At 37.9% G+C, this 14,302-nt stretch overlaps 1 protein-coding gene across 21 annotated transcripts in view; it reads left to right on the forward strand.

Annotated features, from left to right (window-relative positions):
- Positions 1 to 14,302, forward strand: part of LOC128861185 (spectrin beta chain, non-erythrocytic 5) — a 109,954-nt gene that overhangs the window by 74,948 nt on the left and 20,704 nt on the right. For all 21 annotated transcript variants that reach the window (XM_054099131.1, XM_054099124.1, XM_054099132.1 and 18 more), the window contains 2 exons: positions 2,832 to 3,010; positions 4,940 to 5,107. In XM_054099131.1, coding sequence (XP_053955106.1) covers positions 2,891 to 3,010; positions 4,940 to 5,107 — 288 coding nt within the window. In that variant the 5' untranslated portion in view covers positions 2,832 to 2,890. The remainder of the gene's footprint in view (positions 1 to 2,831; positions 3,011 to 4,939; positions 5,108 to 14,302) is intronic.

Raw genomic sequence — 14,302 nt, forward strand, 5'->3', positions numbered from 1 at the left:
TGAGATAGATGAGATAAAAGTATAAAAGAGATGAGAGACACTGTGTTCTGTATTTTATGTTATTTCTTAAAGTATTTTTCAGTATTCTTTTCAGTATTTTATGTTATTTCTTAAATCACTGGGCATTAATTTATAACATAAATATTTTAAATTGAATTGAGGGTCAAATGTGCCCCATCACACATATAATTTTCCCAAGAATGATGGAATACAAGATGGCGCTTTCCCAAAAGCCGTGACGTAAGTTCACAAAATAAGCCAACAAAAAGAAGAGGAAGAATAAGCGAAAGTGAATGGGAAGCGAAGCCAAGTGCACACATACACCTGCACGTGCTTACATTTGCATACAAACATTTGTTTATTTTCTGTACCGTCGTCACTCAATTGTCAAATTTGTCAAAAATAAATTGGCGATTTTCGGAGGGTGCCACTTTCTGCATTCTCTAAGTCGTGTAATTCTTCCGTTGGACTCGAAACATGGCACAACACTGTAAAAAGCGTAAATAGCGATATTTTGCATTACCTTTCGGCTTTAACAGTTTGGTATGATAGATACAAAGGGTTGCGCACACGCGGATCGCTACTCAGCACTCGATGAATTGCGCTGACGTAAATGTAGATGTTTGTTTACGTTTTTGTGTTGGCCAACAACAGTTTTCTTTTTATTCTCTTCTTTGTTTACATTAACCTAACCTAACTTTTATTTTTTATTTACAAATCTTCGCTACTTCAACAGTCTCTCACATTGATTTAAAAATTTCGTTTCACCAGCTCAGGTGTTCCCTGCAGGGTTTACGTATCCATATTTGAAATAAAAACATGAATCCGGCGTGTAGGTATGCATTGATTTTTTGACGCTTCCGCAAACGCTCTATTGTTCACTTTGCAGGCGCAACGATTTGGCTCTTGTATGGCTTCCGAAGAGATTTTAAGTGTGCATTTTAAGAGTACATAAACATCCATTGAATGGTGGAATTATTTCTATACGAAATGCCACACCAAGATTGCTTTTGTTATTGTTGTTGAATGCAGAGTCGACTTGGTTGAATGATTGTTGTATTTAATTTTTTTTTTGCATTGCTTTTTTCATTCATTTAAAAAAAATAAATAAAATTTAAGCAAAGCACAAAATAGTTTTTAACTTCATACATATATGAGGAATGGAAACATTTACATGTGTAAGTGTACTCGTTTGTTTTAATGCGAGGGATGTTCAAAAACAATCGGGTTTCCAAACAAAAACGGATTTATGCATTTGCTTAATCACTTTTCTCGACCTTTTTGTTAATTTCTGTGTTGATCTTTTTTTCAACACAAAAACCGGCCACATTACAGTATTGATTTTTTTATTTTTAGTAAAGTTAACATCAATTTGTGTTATTACTAATTTGCAATAAAGTTTTAAGTTTTAATTGCGTATAAAAATCTTTAAGTGGCTACCTTGTATTTTTGATGGATGTGGAAGCTACAAACCTTTATGTGAATACCAACTTTGACAACCCCGAAAAATAATAATCAGTTCTGAAGAGCTAACTGTACAATGCTATAAAACGATCAAAGGAAAAAATCATAGTCTATCGAACTTCCAAAGCCTCAGAAATAAACAGATTTTGCTAAAATTCGATTTACCCAAACAGAGTAACAACTTGGCTTAAGTTAAGAGGTGGTTCCACAAATTCGAAAGTAGACCACACTGGGTGGAGCAATAGAAGAGAGAACTATGTACATATAAGCCAAGGATGATAGATTTACCGGGTTTGCTCATTAACTATGGTGAAAACCAAAATTGAAAACCAACTTCGACTGTCACGTCACAGGGCTCCTGGCAGCCGGTTTCCGAAAAAAATCAACCAATGACAACACTTCGTTGCGATTGGAACGACAACTGATTGGACGAGTGTGTGAATACATGTGAAATGAGCGTGCAGAATTGGGCTGCAGAATCTTTCAAGTGAGGTGGCAGCCAAAGTTCCCCTCACAATTTTTTTTCCCCCATAGCTGAAAAGCAAACCTGGTAATCTATCAACATTAGATTAACAGTCTGATATTGGCCAGAGCTCTAAAATATTTGACGATGCATATAAACTATTGTGATTTTCCTCTTTAATCTGATAAGTGCAGATATTTTTTTTAAGTTTAGCCTTTGTTTCCCTAACTCTTTCGTTTTATAAATAAAATATCAGGACAGTTTTTAAAAGTCTGAATGGAAAAGCCGCGATCAAGCACAATCCGATCTCTACTGATCGTTCCCAGTAAAGACGATTCCAAAGAACTATCCGAGATTCTAAAATACATTTCGAAAGTTTTAAATAGCAGTAGATAGAAGAAATGCATACTTATTCTTGAAATAACAACTGGATTTATGTATAATTATATAGAGGCCGTATGCTCCTCAAAAGAGTAATCAGGAGAAAAAAATAAAGCCTATAACGAATCAGCAATTAAAAATATGAATAACTCCTTCTCGCAGAGTTTCTGAACGACTTCTAGAACACATTTGTGTAAGAAGGTATTTTATGAAGAAATGCACAAAAAATTGCTTCTCGGCCTTATGGCTAAGATCAAAGAGCTTAGCTTCTGTTTATAAACAAATGGGCGGCAAGTTTTTTGGGTTGTAGGAAGAAATGCTTGACTGTATCCTATTAAGAGATTATTCACGTGTTATGGGTCATTGTACTGACATATGCGTACATTCAATAGTCAATCGGGTCTTAGATGTCTAGAGTCTTAGACCTCGAGAAGATTAAGTTTGCAATAAACAAATATTTATATTGTTGATTATTTATGTTGTGGACAATTAATGACTTACTCCTTCTGTCTTTGTTTTACAGCATCACAATATGAACCGGGCGGTTACTCGTTGCAGGCACAAAATCGCAAAGATGCCACCATGAACCAGCGTGATGGCATCACCAAATTCGAGAATGAGCGCATCAAAACGCTACAGGAGGAGCGGCTACACATACAAAAGAAAACGTTTACAAAATGGATGAATTCATTTTTGATAAAAGTGAGTAAAACATTCTAGCATTAAAGTCAAAAAATTAGCTCAGGTGCCTAGAGATACATACATACATTAATGCAGATATATAGCTTGGAGTGAAAACAAAAACAACTGGGCGTGCTTTGTAGCACCCTGTACTTAAAAGGTGCAGAATTTACCTTAATTTGAGGGGATAAACTATGATGAATGTGAAATGTGCAAAATTCAACAGGATTAGAACAAAATGTGGTATTTGCAATCTCCAGAGCATCCAATATGGAAGAGAGTAAAAAGTTGTACCAAGATTATGTACTAACTTTTATCGTTTAAGGGAGCCACTTGTAATTGTTTTAAGCTCAAGTGCTCAGACAGGCGGCGATATTGGTAATATCATTTAAATTTCACTAAGAAATAGAGATGGGAACGCCACTTTTGAAATACGCTTTGCTATAATAAATACGGCCTTTCGAAAAGTTTTAAAGTTTGTCGAAACCTTTGATACTCTCTGAGAAGCCTCCTATCCGTTAGATAAATTTGATTCAGGCTTTTGGAAGATAACAAACAGATACAAAAAGGTACAGCCCTCGGATTTTTCCTTGACAGGGTTGCACATTTTTGTCATACAATAAACACACGAAAGTTGACTGCAAGTTTATGCAATTTATGTAAGAATAAACACCTTCCAGGAAAGGTTAGTTTCAAAATACAAAAAAATCGAGTGCAAATCGGAGTTATCAGCGTCAGTGGGACTCTTTTTATAATATCAGATGGTTTTGTAAGACCTTGAGAACTTAAAATGATAATGCAATGCAAAAATATTGTTGGAATGAATTATTTTTTTTTTTATAATTTTTTATTAAAATCTGGTAGATAATTTCAAGGAATTTATTTTTTCAATATGATATATGCCGGATATGTTCACCGCGGGTACATATTACGTAGTTCATTCGATCAGTCCAATTTGGTCTACTTTTTTCAATAAATTTGGCCGTATGGCGTCAATGGTGGCTTGAATATTGCAATAAAGCGATTGTTAAGTTCGCTGTCTGGCAAGTTGCGCCGTCTTTTGGAACCAAATGTCGCCGATGTTAGCTGATTAATTTTTGGAAACGGAAATTCAGTCGTCATTATTCTGTAGCGCTTGCCAATGCACCGTAACGGCAGCTCCTTCTCATTTCGAAAACTAAGCGTAGAATAGACGAAGAATAAACTTCGCGAACAGATTTTTTTTTTTTTTTTTCAAGTAAATTTCTACGATTTGGCAGTGTGGTTTTGGCGTTAAACGGTTCACAATGACTTTCCAAACCTTACTGAATAAAAATGGCAACCCAGTTTGCCATTCATGGCTTTCAAACTATAGTTATCGATATCTGCAGTTCGCATGCTGCTAAAAAACACCCTACACGTAGATTTTTTATAATATGAAGAGATTCTCCTCGACGCATTTAGAGCCATTCTAAAGCTATGAGTTCCAACAGCCAAGCGAGGTGCAATGAAGATTGGCCTTAATTCCTTTGACGCCTTCTTCTCTGGCTTAATTCGAAAGTTTTGGGCAACACGAGAGCTTATAAGCTTCATTTATGGTAAAAAATTTCAATATTTTTAAATCTTGTTTAGGAGAGTTCTTTGTGCTCATTGTACTATAAAATCTAAATGAATAGTCGTACTTTTCACTCCAAGCTTCACTAGCGATTTGTATGTAGGTGTGAGTCGTCATATGTATGTGTATAAGTATACAAGTATGGATATAAGTTTATTGTACTATATCTTCATTACACTTTAATTATGAATATATTTTTGTCTTTGTTGTTGTTGCATACTTATCAACACAGCGGCTAAGAATCTTCAACTGTTATTTAAATACCCAAACAAATAAGGCAGAAAAATATTTTTTACTTCTTAATTTTCTTAATAACCAATAATTTATGTATGTATATGTTGATTTGTTTGTTACAGGCAAAAATGGAGGTCGAAGACCTATTCACAGATCTAGCCGATGGCATCAAATTACTTAAGCTGCTGGAGATCATATCGTCGGAGAAACTGGGAAAGCCAAATAACGGTCGCATGCGTGTTCATAAAATCGAAAATGTCAACAAGAGTCTGGCATTCTTGCACACCAAGGTAAGCAACAGCAACAGAAACAGCCAGCAACTGCGAAAGTAAACCAGCAACAATAGCAGTGAACAGTGAACAGCAAAAAGTTGTGGCAGCAACTGCGGCTAAGATCGTTGATTTGTTTTGCAGATGCGTTTGCTCTTATAGAATAGCTGCGCATAGCATAGCACTTTTCTCTATGGACGTCACTGCATACACTCTATTAAAAAAACGAACTTTTTATAAATAGGAGCAAATATTTTTAAACAATCAATATATTCACCTTCTGCTTCGATACAAAATTTTACAAATTTTTCCAAGTTACCAAATAAGCTGCAAATATACAATACATATATCCTTTGCAGGAGTTTTGCCTCGGATGGTGTCCACTGCGACTTAAATAGCTTCAATAGATTCAGATGTTATACTTATTTCACAGTATGGGACCGATTGACTAGTATATTGAATTAAAAAAGAATATCTTAAAAATGGTGCCATGAATTTTTTATTTATAATAAAGTTTGGTTTTTTTTAATAGAGGGTGTATAAATACCATGCTTATATATGTATATGTACGCATTTAGGTTCGAGTATGTATGAAACCCGCTATAAATAATACTATTTAAGGTTAGCGCAGAACTAGTCCATTTCAGACCAATTGACGTTCAATGCTATCAATTGCTCTCGATTTTTGAACTGGCCAACTTTTCTACGCCAATTTTCTTGCGAATATTCATATTGGACTTCAGAGAGTTGAGTGTTTAAGGTTTATTTGTGTACACCTATCGTTTTAAGTAGCATCACAAGAGTACGGTTAATATAGTAAGTCCGGCGGTGTCAAATCAAGCGAGCGAGTGGCTAGTCCAAATCGCCGTTTTCGTAGATGAGTCGCTGAGGGAACGTTGTCACGTTACTCAACGGCAGTCGGGCATGTTCTGCTGAAACCTGCAATGCTCTAACTGATTTTCCTCGATTTTCGAAATATTGAATTGCATCGAACGCTGGCGAAAGGAGGTCTTGAGGTTCTCACGGACATCCTTACGAGCAGCCTCCACAGTACACAGTTGAAATATTCCCGCAAGATTTAGATTTCCGCGCAAGTTGCTTTTTTGTATTCACTTAATGTTAAGATATTCGTTTCAGTCGAAGAGTTATTTTCAAACTAAAATGTCACTTTATCTGCGCGTTCTGCGGATGTGTACCGCTCCATGGTCAAGATTATGCTGTACATGCCTTTCTAAAACACATGGTAAAAAGATTTCATAGGTCTAAAATCTTGAAAGAAAGAGCTGATTTTCTGACATAACCGTGGTTATGACAACGGCATGATGAAATGATGTTAGATGTCTGGCCAATATCAGACTGTTAACAGGCTCCACAAAAAATTTTGTTGGTGATATATGAAAAAAATCAACACAGTCTTCGTTTATGTCCCTTCGTTGCCACCTGAATACCTACTGTTTGTACGACTGCGTGAATGCGTGTGGAATGAGCGGGCAAAATCCTGCTGCTGAATCCCCGATGTCGTGGCAGCCCATGGTGAAAATATTTATATGGTGTGGCCAATATTAGACCGTTATTCGGCTATCAGGCTCTTAGGCTGACGTAGCAAGAGCCATGAATCGCTTTGTATACGAAAAAACTAAGAATGTGTTTGTGATATTCGGAAAAAATTAACACATTGTCTTTTCGTTGCCGTCTGAAGAACAACTGATTGGGCGAGTATGTGAAGTTATCGTGCAGATTTTGGCTGGCGAATCACTCCCGTGGCGTGGCAGCCGAAGTTCCACGCACAATTTTGTTTTTCACCATAATTATTGACCAATCATCCTTTCCTAAAAGCTATAGAAGAAGCACGATGAGCAACAACTGTTAAAATTATTTAAGATTCTCATGTGTCAAGTATAGATGGAACACCCGTGAGGGTTTGGACTTCTACATAGACTGAAGCATACATCACTGAAAATTGTTTAGGTCAAGCTTCTCCTCCAATTTGCGGTGAGCATCTGGCTGTTTTCCTATAAATTTAGGACCTTATAGTTTGAGAAGCTTTCCCAATCGCAGCAAGACCTCTAAGAGATCTGGCAATACTTGCAGAGATGGCGCCGCTGTTTATAGACATCAGCTTGTACCATAAGTTCGAATACAGTTATGAGTAGAGGACTAATCTATGGAGAATAGATCTAGTTCTGTTGTGATACTAGTCCGATATCGTTTTAACCACAGGGTTTACGCAGAAAATTAAATCTCTGAGGTTTGCTAATAAAAACTAATAATCCGCGCTTGTTGTCGCACACACTGTTCGTGCCGCGGCATGTGGCAACTGCTGCATACGTACGAATGCATTCCAAAGGTCGATTGATACACCAATGCAAGCCATTTGGCAGCGAAACACATTTTCGAGAAGTGCTCTACGCATGCGCAGCTGTCGCGCAAATGCTAACGTGTGGCTGCGCAATAAAGGAGTTTGCGCTCGCAACTGCATTCATGGCGCTGAGTATTTTGTATGCTTAAAAGCGTGTTGCTGCCTTTCCCCAACTAAATGTAAACCATAAATAAACGCGTAACATAACAACACATACACTCACACATATGGTATGTGCGATTGCACATTTGTATGTGTAGGCATGTAAGTTTACACGCGCTTATATGTGTGCTGGTATGTATGTATATGTATTGTATGTCGTTTGGTACGTCGGTGCCACTTACACACCATTTGCCATTGCTTTTGTTTGTTTGTTATTTGTTGGCTTGACTGTCTTGAGTGTATTTTGCATTATTTTAGATATTTGTTTATTTGCCTGCCATTCGAAAGTTCACATTCACCGATGCCATCATGACAAGCGGCAAGCGCCAAAAGCCAAGATGTTTCAGTTACGAGTATTTGTGCTGCAAACTCGTACTCCCAGAAAATATTTAATTACACTCGCATTTGGGTGCAATACTGCACACATACTCAGGCGCAATAGTGGCATATGATACATATGTACATACACCCATACTTATAGTACGTGCATACCAAATAGAATGGCAACCATGTACTCATGTAAATATGTAGGTTTTGTTGACGTAAATTAAAATTGAATTGCTCGTATTTTTAATGCGCAATGCTTGCACATTTCTCATTACTGTCATTGAAACAATTGTCGACGTCGTTGGCAGTGATGAAAGAAAAACCTGCCCACTGCACACCGTCCAGACTAACTAAATAATTTGTGAGTTCTTTTAAAATCTACTCAGCAGGAATAGTGAGAGTATCAATTAAAACTAACTAACAACTACAGCTCGAGCGGAACGAAATTGTCAATAGGGGCATATTTTAGCAAAATGTCATTGTCGTACGTTGACAAGTATAGCTGCTTTTCAATTTCTACAAATTTTCTCATTTTCCGTTTCCGATGAAATATTGAAATTCAATAGAGTATTAGAATGGAAGACATCGAGAAGATCTTACTCGGATTTCAAGAGATCAACTGGAAATGGAGGAGGGACTTAATGGCTTATGTAGTGCTTTTCCAACCGAGTCCGTTTGCAAAATAGGCCTGATTGTGGTATGAACCTGAGCATTTCTAAAAATATTATATACAATTGGAGTACTACAAATTTATATGTATGTTTAAGACGAACTAAATTTTAAATGAAATATGTCGGTTTAGAAATAGCAACCAAAACCAATAGCCTCTCTGTCAAGATTCTTAAATACATCTCAAATGTATCCATATGTATAGGCAGACATCTCTTCTTCTTCTTAATTGGCGCGGTAACCGCTTACGTGATTTTGGTCGAGTTTAACAAAGCGCGCCAGTCGTTTCTTTCTCGTGCTAACCGGCGCCAGTTGAACACACCAAACCAAGTCCTTCTCCACCTGATCTTTCCAACGCAGAGGAGGCCTTCCTCTTCCTCTGCTACCACCAGCTGGTACCGCATCGAATACTTTCAGAGCCGAAGCATTCGGGCGACATGACCCAGCCAGCGTAGCCGCTGGATCTCTATTCGCTGCGCTACTTCTATGTCGTAGTAAAGCTCATACAGCTTATCGTTCCATCGCCTGCGATATTCGTCGTTGCCAACGTGCGAAGGGCCAAAAATCTTGAGCAGAATCTTTCTCTCAAACACTCCAAGTGTCGCTTCATCGGATATTGTCATTGTCCCCGCTTCTGCGCCATACGTTAGGACGGGCATGATGAGAGCCTTGTAGAGTATTAGTTTTGATCTTCTAGAGATGACTTGACTACTCATTTGCCTACTTAGTCCAAAGTAGCACTTGTTGGCAAGAGAGATTCTACGTAGGCAAACATACAGACGGGAATAAATGTTTCGTTAAATTTTACTAGTTGGTTGGTTGAATAAAGTGGTGATTCATCCAGAATCCAACTAGCGCTTCTGCGCCATTTTATTATTGCATCCTCGCTATTAACTTGCTTAATAGTTTTTTACCATACAGCTATATCCAGTCTGCGCGGCTTAAGAACGTTATCAGGTTGTTGACGTCTTAGCCAGCCAGTTGTCCGAAACCCTTGAACGGTGGTATGCCAAGAGATGGCATTCTCTTCTTCCATTCATTCAATTCCAAGGTAACGTTATGGTTTTCGCTCAAGCTGGTTATGGTTTTCGCTCAAGCTGGTAAGGCTATTTCTGCTTTGTTCCACCAGTTTGGAGGTTGTTTTAACTAAATCCAGCGCCTGGATTGCAGATTGGCTATCCGAAAGAATAGCGATTTTGCACTTAAAAGAGAAGTCTGCAATGAGTAGCCAGTTACTAGTTTATTCAGGAAAACCTTTCAGGGAACAGACCCTTATAGGGGGAATTCGAGAAGAAGTAGAGTAAATGAAGAAAACTGCATTGCCATCCCCGAAGATTCCTGAACACTGCCGTACCGGCAGAGGTGGGTGTTCTATGAAATGCTATATGTATCCTTCTCATCCCATTTACCTAACTTCACCAGAATTTTTTGAGTTAAAAAAGGTCTAGCGACAGAACTTGGCTATGGAGTATTGGGAAGCAACTGCAACGCATTAAAAAAGCAGGCTTCAGATATTCAAGTAGCACTAGTTTTTCATATCAAGTGCAAATAGGTTGATTTGAATTTTATACAATATAATATATACATACTTCCCTTGTAGATTTGCGCGCCCTTGCGTTCGTTATGAACTCACTCGTCGAAAGATCTTCTTACTTGAACTTCGTCGTTAATACGTTCCTGCTCTATATAAAAGGATGAGCGAGATAAGAAACTTGTAGGGTGTAGTTTTAGTTCGTCGAACAAGAGCTGGTGGTCTATTGGGCCCAAAATAATACCTGTGGAGCAGGTTGTTTTGAACTCTAATCACAACAATTTAGTACATACAAAGTGGACTAGATTTTCACTAGTCTGGAGACATTCCACATTTGTTGCCGGGCTCCTACTAATATACGACTATTCACAACTGCCCCATAATAGTCGCCTTGAAGCGGTGGCGCATAGCGTGCGACACACTTCTTACCATGCCAGTCTCCCCCATTTATACCTACATAAATACTTATATAGATATGTACGCGTGTATGTCGGCATGTTGCTTGTTCACTTCTGCAACACTCAGCTGTTGTGGCAAATTGTGTGGCCCCAATTTTTGTTGCGCTAACTTGCAACGGATTTTTTACTTAACTTAATCTAATTAAAACAGTGCTTCGATTCGTGTTTATTGCTGTGTGGGGAGGTACTTTGCCGGTTAGCAATTTGAGTGGCAGTGTCTGGATAGAGAGATGAGAGATGCGAGAGTGCATATGTTCGTATGTGTGTATGTGAAAATAGCTTGTTTGCTGTTCGTAGACGCGATTCTTGAAGACTGCAATTTGTTATCAAAGCTGTTAGTAAATATACATGCACACATATGTTTGTACATAAGTACTGACACATGTGTAAATACGTGTAAATTATCCATGTCTCTCTGTGTTTTAGTGAAAGTTTTTTACTTAACGGTTTATCTACTGCTCGCTTGCTTTCTGCCTATTTGGCTGTCATCAGCAAGGTGCACTGTGCCGCCATCACGTCAGTTTTCACTTTACTTCATTTGTTGCTCATGTTTGTGTATTCACCCAGCGTATGGACCTGCCGCACACAGTGTTTGCTGGCTTGCTTATTTTCAAGAAAGTATCGAGGTTTTACTTTGAAAAATATATAATAAAAACATTTGTCACTTACTGCTATGGGCCATTTGCGCACAATGATTAATGAACTTGACTCGAGCCCAACCTGTACATACTAAATATTTGTTGAATTCTTGGTATCTTCGAGGGAAAAATCATTCATATTAGTTTTCTGATTTTTGTGGGACACTTCAATTATGTCCATTTTGGTTTTTTGTTTTCAATACATGTCTCCAGGGACAGACTCATAAGCGATCGATCTGCATCTGATTGTAAGATGTACGAAAATGTAAAAGCAAAACTGTTAAATAAACAGATTTTAATGATATGAATATCAACTGGAAGTGGTAAAAGAACTGATAAGATGCCTACAATTTCAACCTAATCCACCCATAAATTGTTACGGTTTTTCAAAAAATAGAAGCAGCTTACACAAATTCAGTGATATCATTAATAATATGACCTGGTAATCGTATGGCTAAGATCAAAATAACGTTTGTGTGTAATCGCAAACATCCAACATGGGTACGCAAACCAAGAAAAATAACATTCAAAATAACTTTTTTTTCATTACATTATCCATGGGATTACAAAATTCATGGAATATATTGGCGATCGACGCAGCCGCGGGGGTTTATGCGTGACTGCCATTCAATGGGCTATGGGCTCAAAAATTATGGCGGGCAAGGCACATCAAATTATAGAAAAAGTTTTTGCTAATAGCGATCTTCCCGCAATAGGAAAAACAACCCTACGAGGGCATTTCTGCATTGAAAAAGGTTATTTTGGAAAAGAAATCTGCCTTTCGAAACAGGCATAAAACTGTGAGTTCCTTCATTTGTAGTAGAACATAAAGAAATCTAACACATCTTCGAAGAGAAGCTCGACAAAAGGCCTAATAAAGGATTTGCATGACAATTAAAATGTGACCAGATTAGAGGTACCCCAGACAGATCACGCGTGACAACTGTCGAACTAAATACATAATTTCTTTCAGTATTAATTGATATTTCATCATGGAGAGACTTAGGCCTCAACAAAGTTTAAAAATCGTGCAATTGTATTACAAAAGTCGACGCTCTGTGAAAAGTGTTCATCGCTCGCGTTAGGAATAGAATTTTATTTAGCGATGAGACCCATTTTTGGCTGAATGGCTACGTCATTCAAGAACAGGCATTACATCCATTGAAAACAACGCACCTTTGGACGTTTATTTGAGGGTTATGTAAATGCTTTGTGGGTAAACCCACTTCGACTGAGGCTTTGGAAGCCAACATCACTAAAGTTATTCACGAGATACCGACCGAAATCCTCCAGCGAGTCATTCAAAATTGGCATTTACAGATGACCGAATTATGGTGCAGTTGCGGCCAACATTTGAAAGGGATTACCTCTAAATTGATCATCCTTTACGTATATACAAGAAGTTAGTTATTGCATATTGGTAACTTATAGAAACCGCCAAAAACCAAGAAAATACCACCTTGATCAAAAAATTCCCAGAACAAACCCCAGGTAACGCTCTAAGTCAACCGATTCGAGTTCTGTTTTTTTTTTTGTTAGGTCGTTACACCTGTGATTAACATTCCTATCAAAATTTAATCACCATTACTTGGCATTTGTAAAAGTTACGCCGTCTTGAGTAAATCTATCTTTGCACGTATTTTCGCTTTTTACAATTTTAAAAATGATTCGAATTTCCATTAAAGACTTTATATTAAATTTCACGTTAAAAATGAATTCAATGGTGCAAAAAACTTATAAATGTTGGGAAACTGTTTTTGTAATGATACTCCAAAGAAAACGGCCGTTTACGAGGGTTCAGAAGAGTTCGTGAGTTCTTCGAGGATGACGAACGTAGTAAGAGGCCTTCAACATACAAAACTGATGAAAACATGAATAAAATGAGAGACGAGTAGATCAATAAGCGCAAATTAACAGACAGAGGACTTGAACATTGCTTATGAATCCGTTCACAAAATTGTAGTTAATGATTTGGGTTTGCGCCTCGGTGCTGCAAAGTTGGTCCCAAAGTACCTTAATTCCATACAAAAAGGGCGCCGCATTGATATCATCAAATACATAATTTCCCAGGCTTCGACCGACCCAAAATTCATCAAACGCATCATAACTGGAGACGAGACGTGGGTTTATGAGTATAACACGCAACCCAGACATCAGGCGAGTGAGTGAAAAGCTCCGAATAAAACAAAAAATGAAGAGATGCTCGCAATGGATTACAACGGTGTACAGGGTACGGCACTCGAAGTGTAACCAATTAAAAAGGTCATACATTTAGTTTGGAAAATTAATGTTATTCAATTCAAAATAAAAAATGTGTGAAAATAATAGAAAATTAAGAATAAATTTACTTTTGCTCGATATGATCACCTTTTGCCCTGACTATGGCCTTGAGACTGTCCAGGAACGAATCTCAAGCTGCCCGAATGTGACTAGCAGGTATTTTGGCCCACTCGCTGACAATGGCTTTTTTCAGCGCCTCGAGACTGGGGAATCTTTTAGTTCGGAATGTCCCAAAGAGAATAATCCGTGGGATTCGCGTCTGGTGAATTTGAGAGCCATTGCGTGGGCGTTATGAAGTTCGGAACGTTGTTTTTTTAGCCATTCTTGGTTCACTCGAGCTTTGTTAGACGGTGCCGAGTCTTCCACAAATTCTCGTATCAACGGTCGGTCAAATAAGCCCTATCGTTTTGGGAGTTTACCTATTGCTCAATTTGAAAAATTTTCTCGTCAGAAAACACAATGTGCGGAAATTTACCGCTTTCGGCCAAGCGAAGTAACTCCTTCGCTCTCTCAAGTCTGACTTGTTGCTGCTTTGGTGTGAGGTCATGCGCCTTTTGGATCTTGTGAGGCTTGACTTTGAGATAATTTTTCAGTGTGCGGCGGATGCTACGGTCAGATATTTTCCGATGGCTATAGAGTTTCAGAAATGTTCAAGAATCAGATCAAACGCTGTCATAACTGCGTTGGAGTTGATGGGAAGTAATTTAAAGGTTATACAACTTTTGGGGAATAAATTTGTAATTGAATTTTCTGAAAATATTTCGGGAACTTTTTGATCAAGTTTGAAGATAT

This window comes from Anastrepha ludens, chromosome 4 (assembly GCF_028408465.1).
Source record: "Anastrepha ludens isolate Willacy chromosome 4, idAnaLude1.1, whole genome shotgun sequence".
Classification (NCBI taxonomy): domain Eukaryota; kingdom Metazoa; phylum Arthropoda; class Insecta; order Diptera; family Tephritidae; genus Anastrepha; species Anastrepha ludens.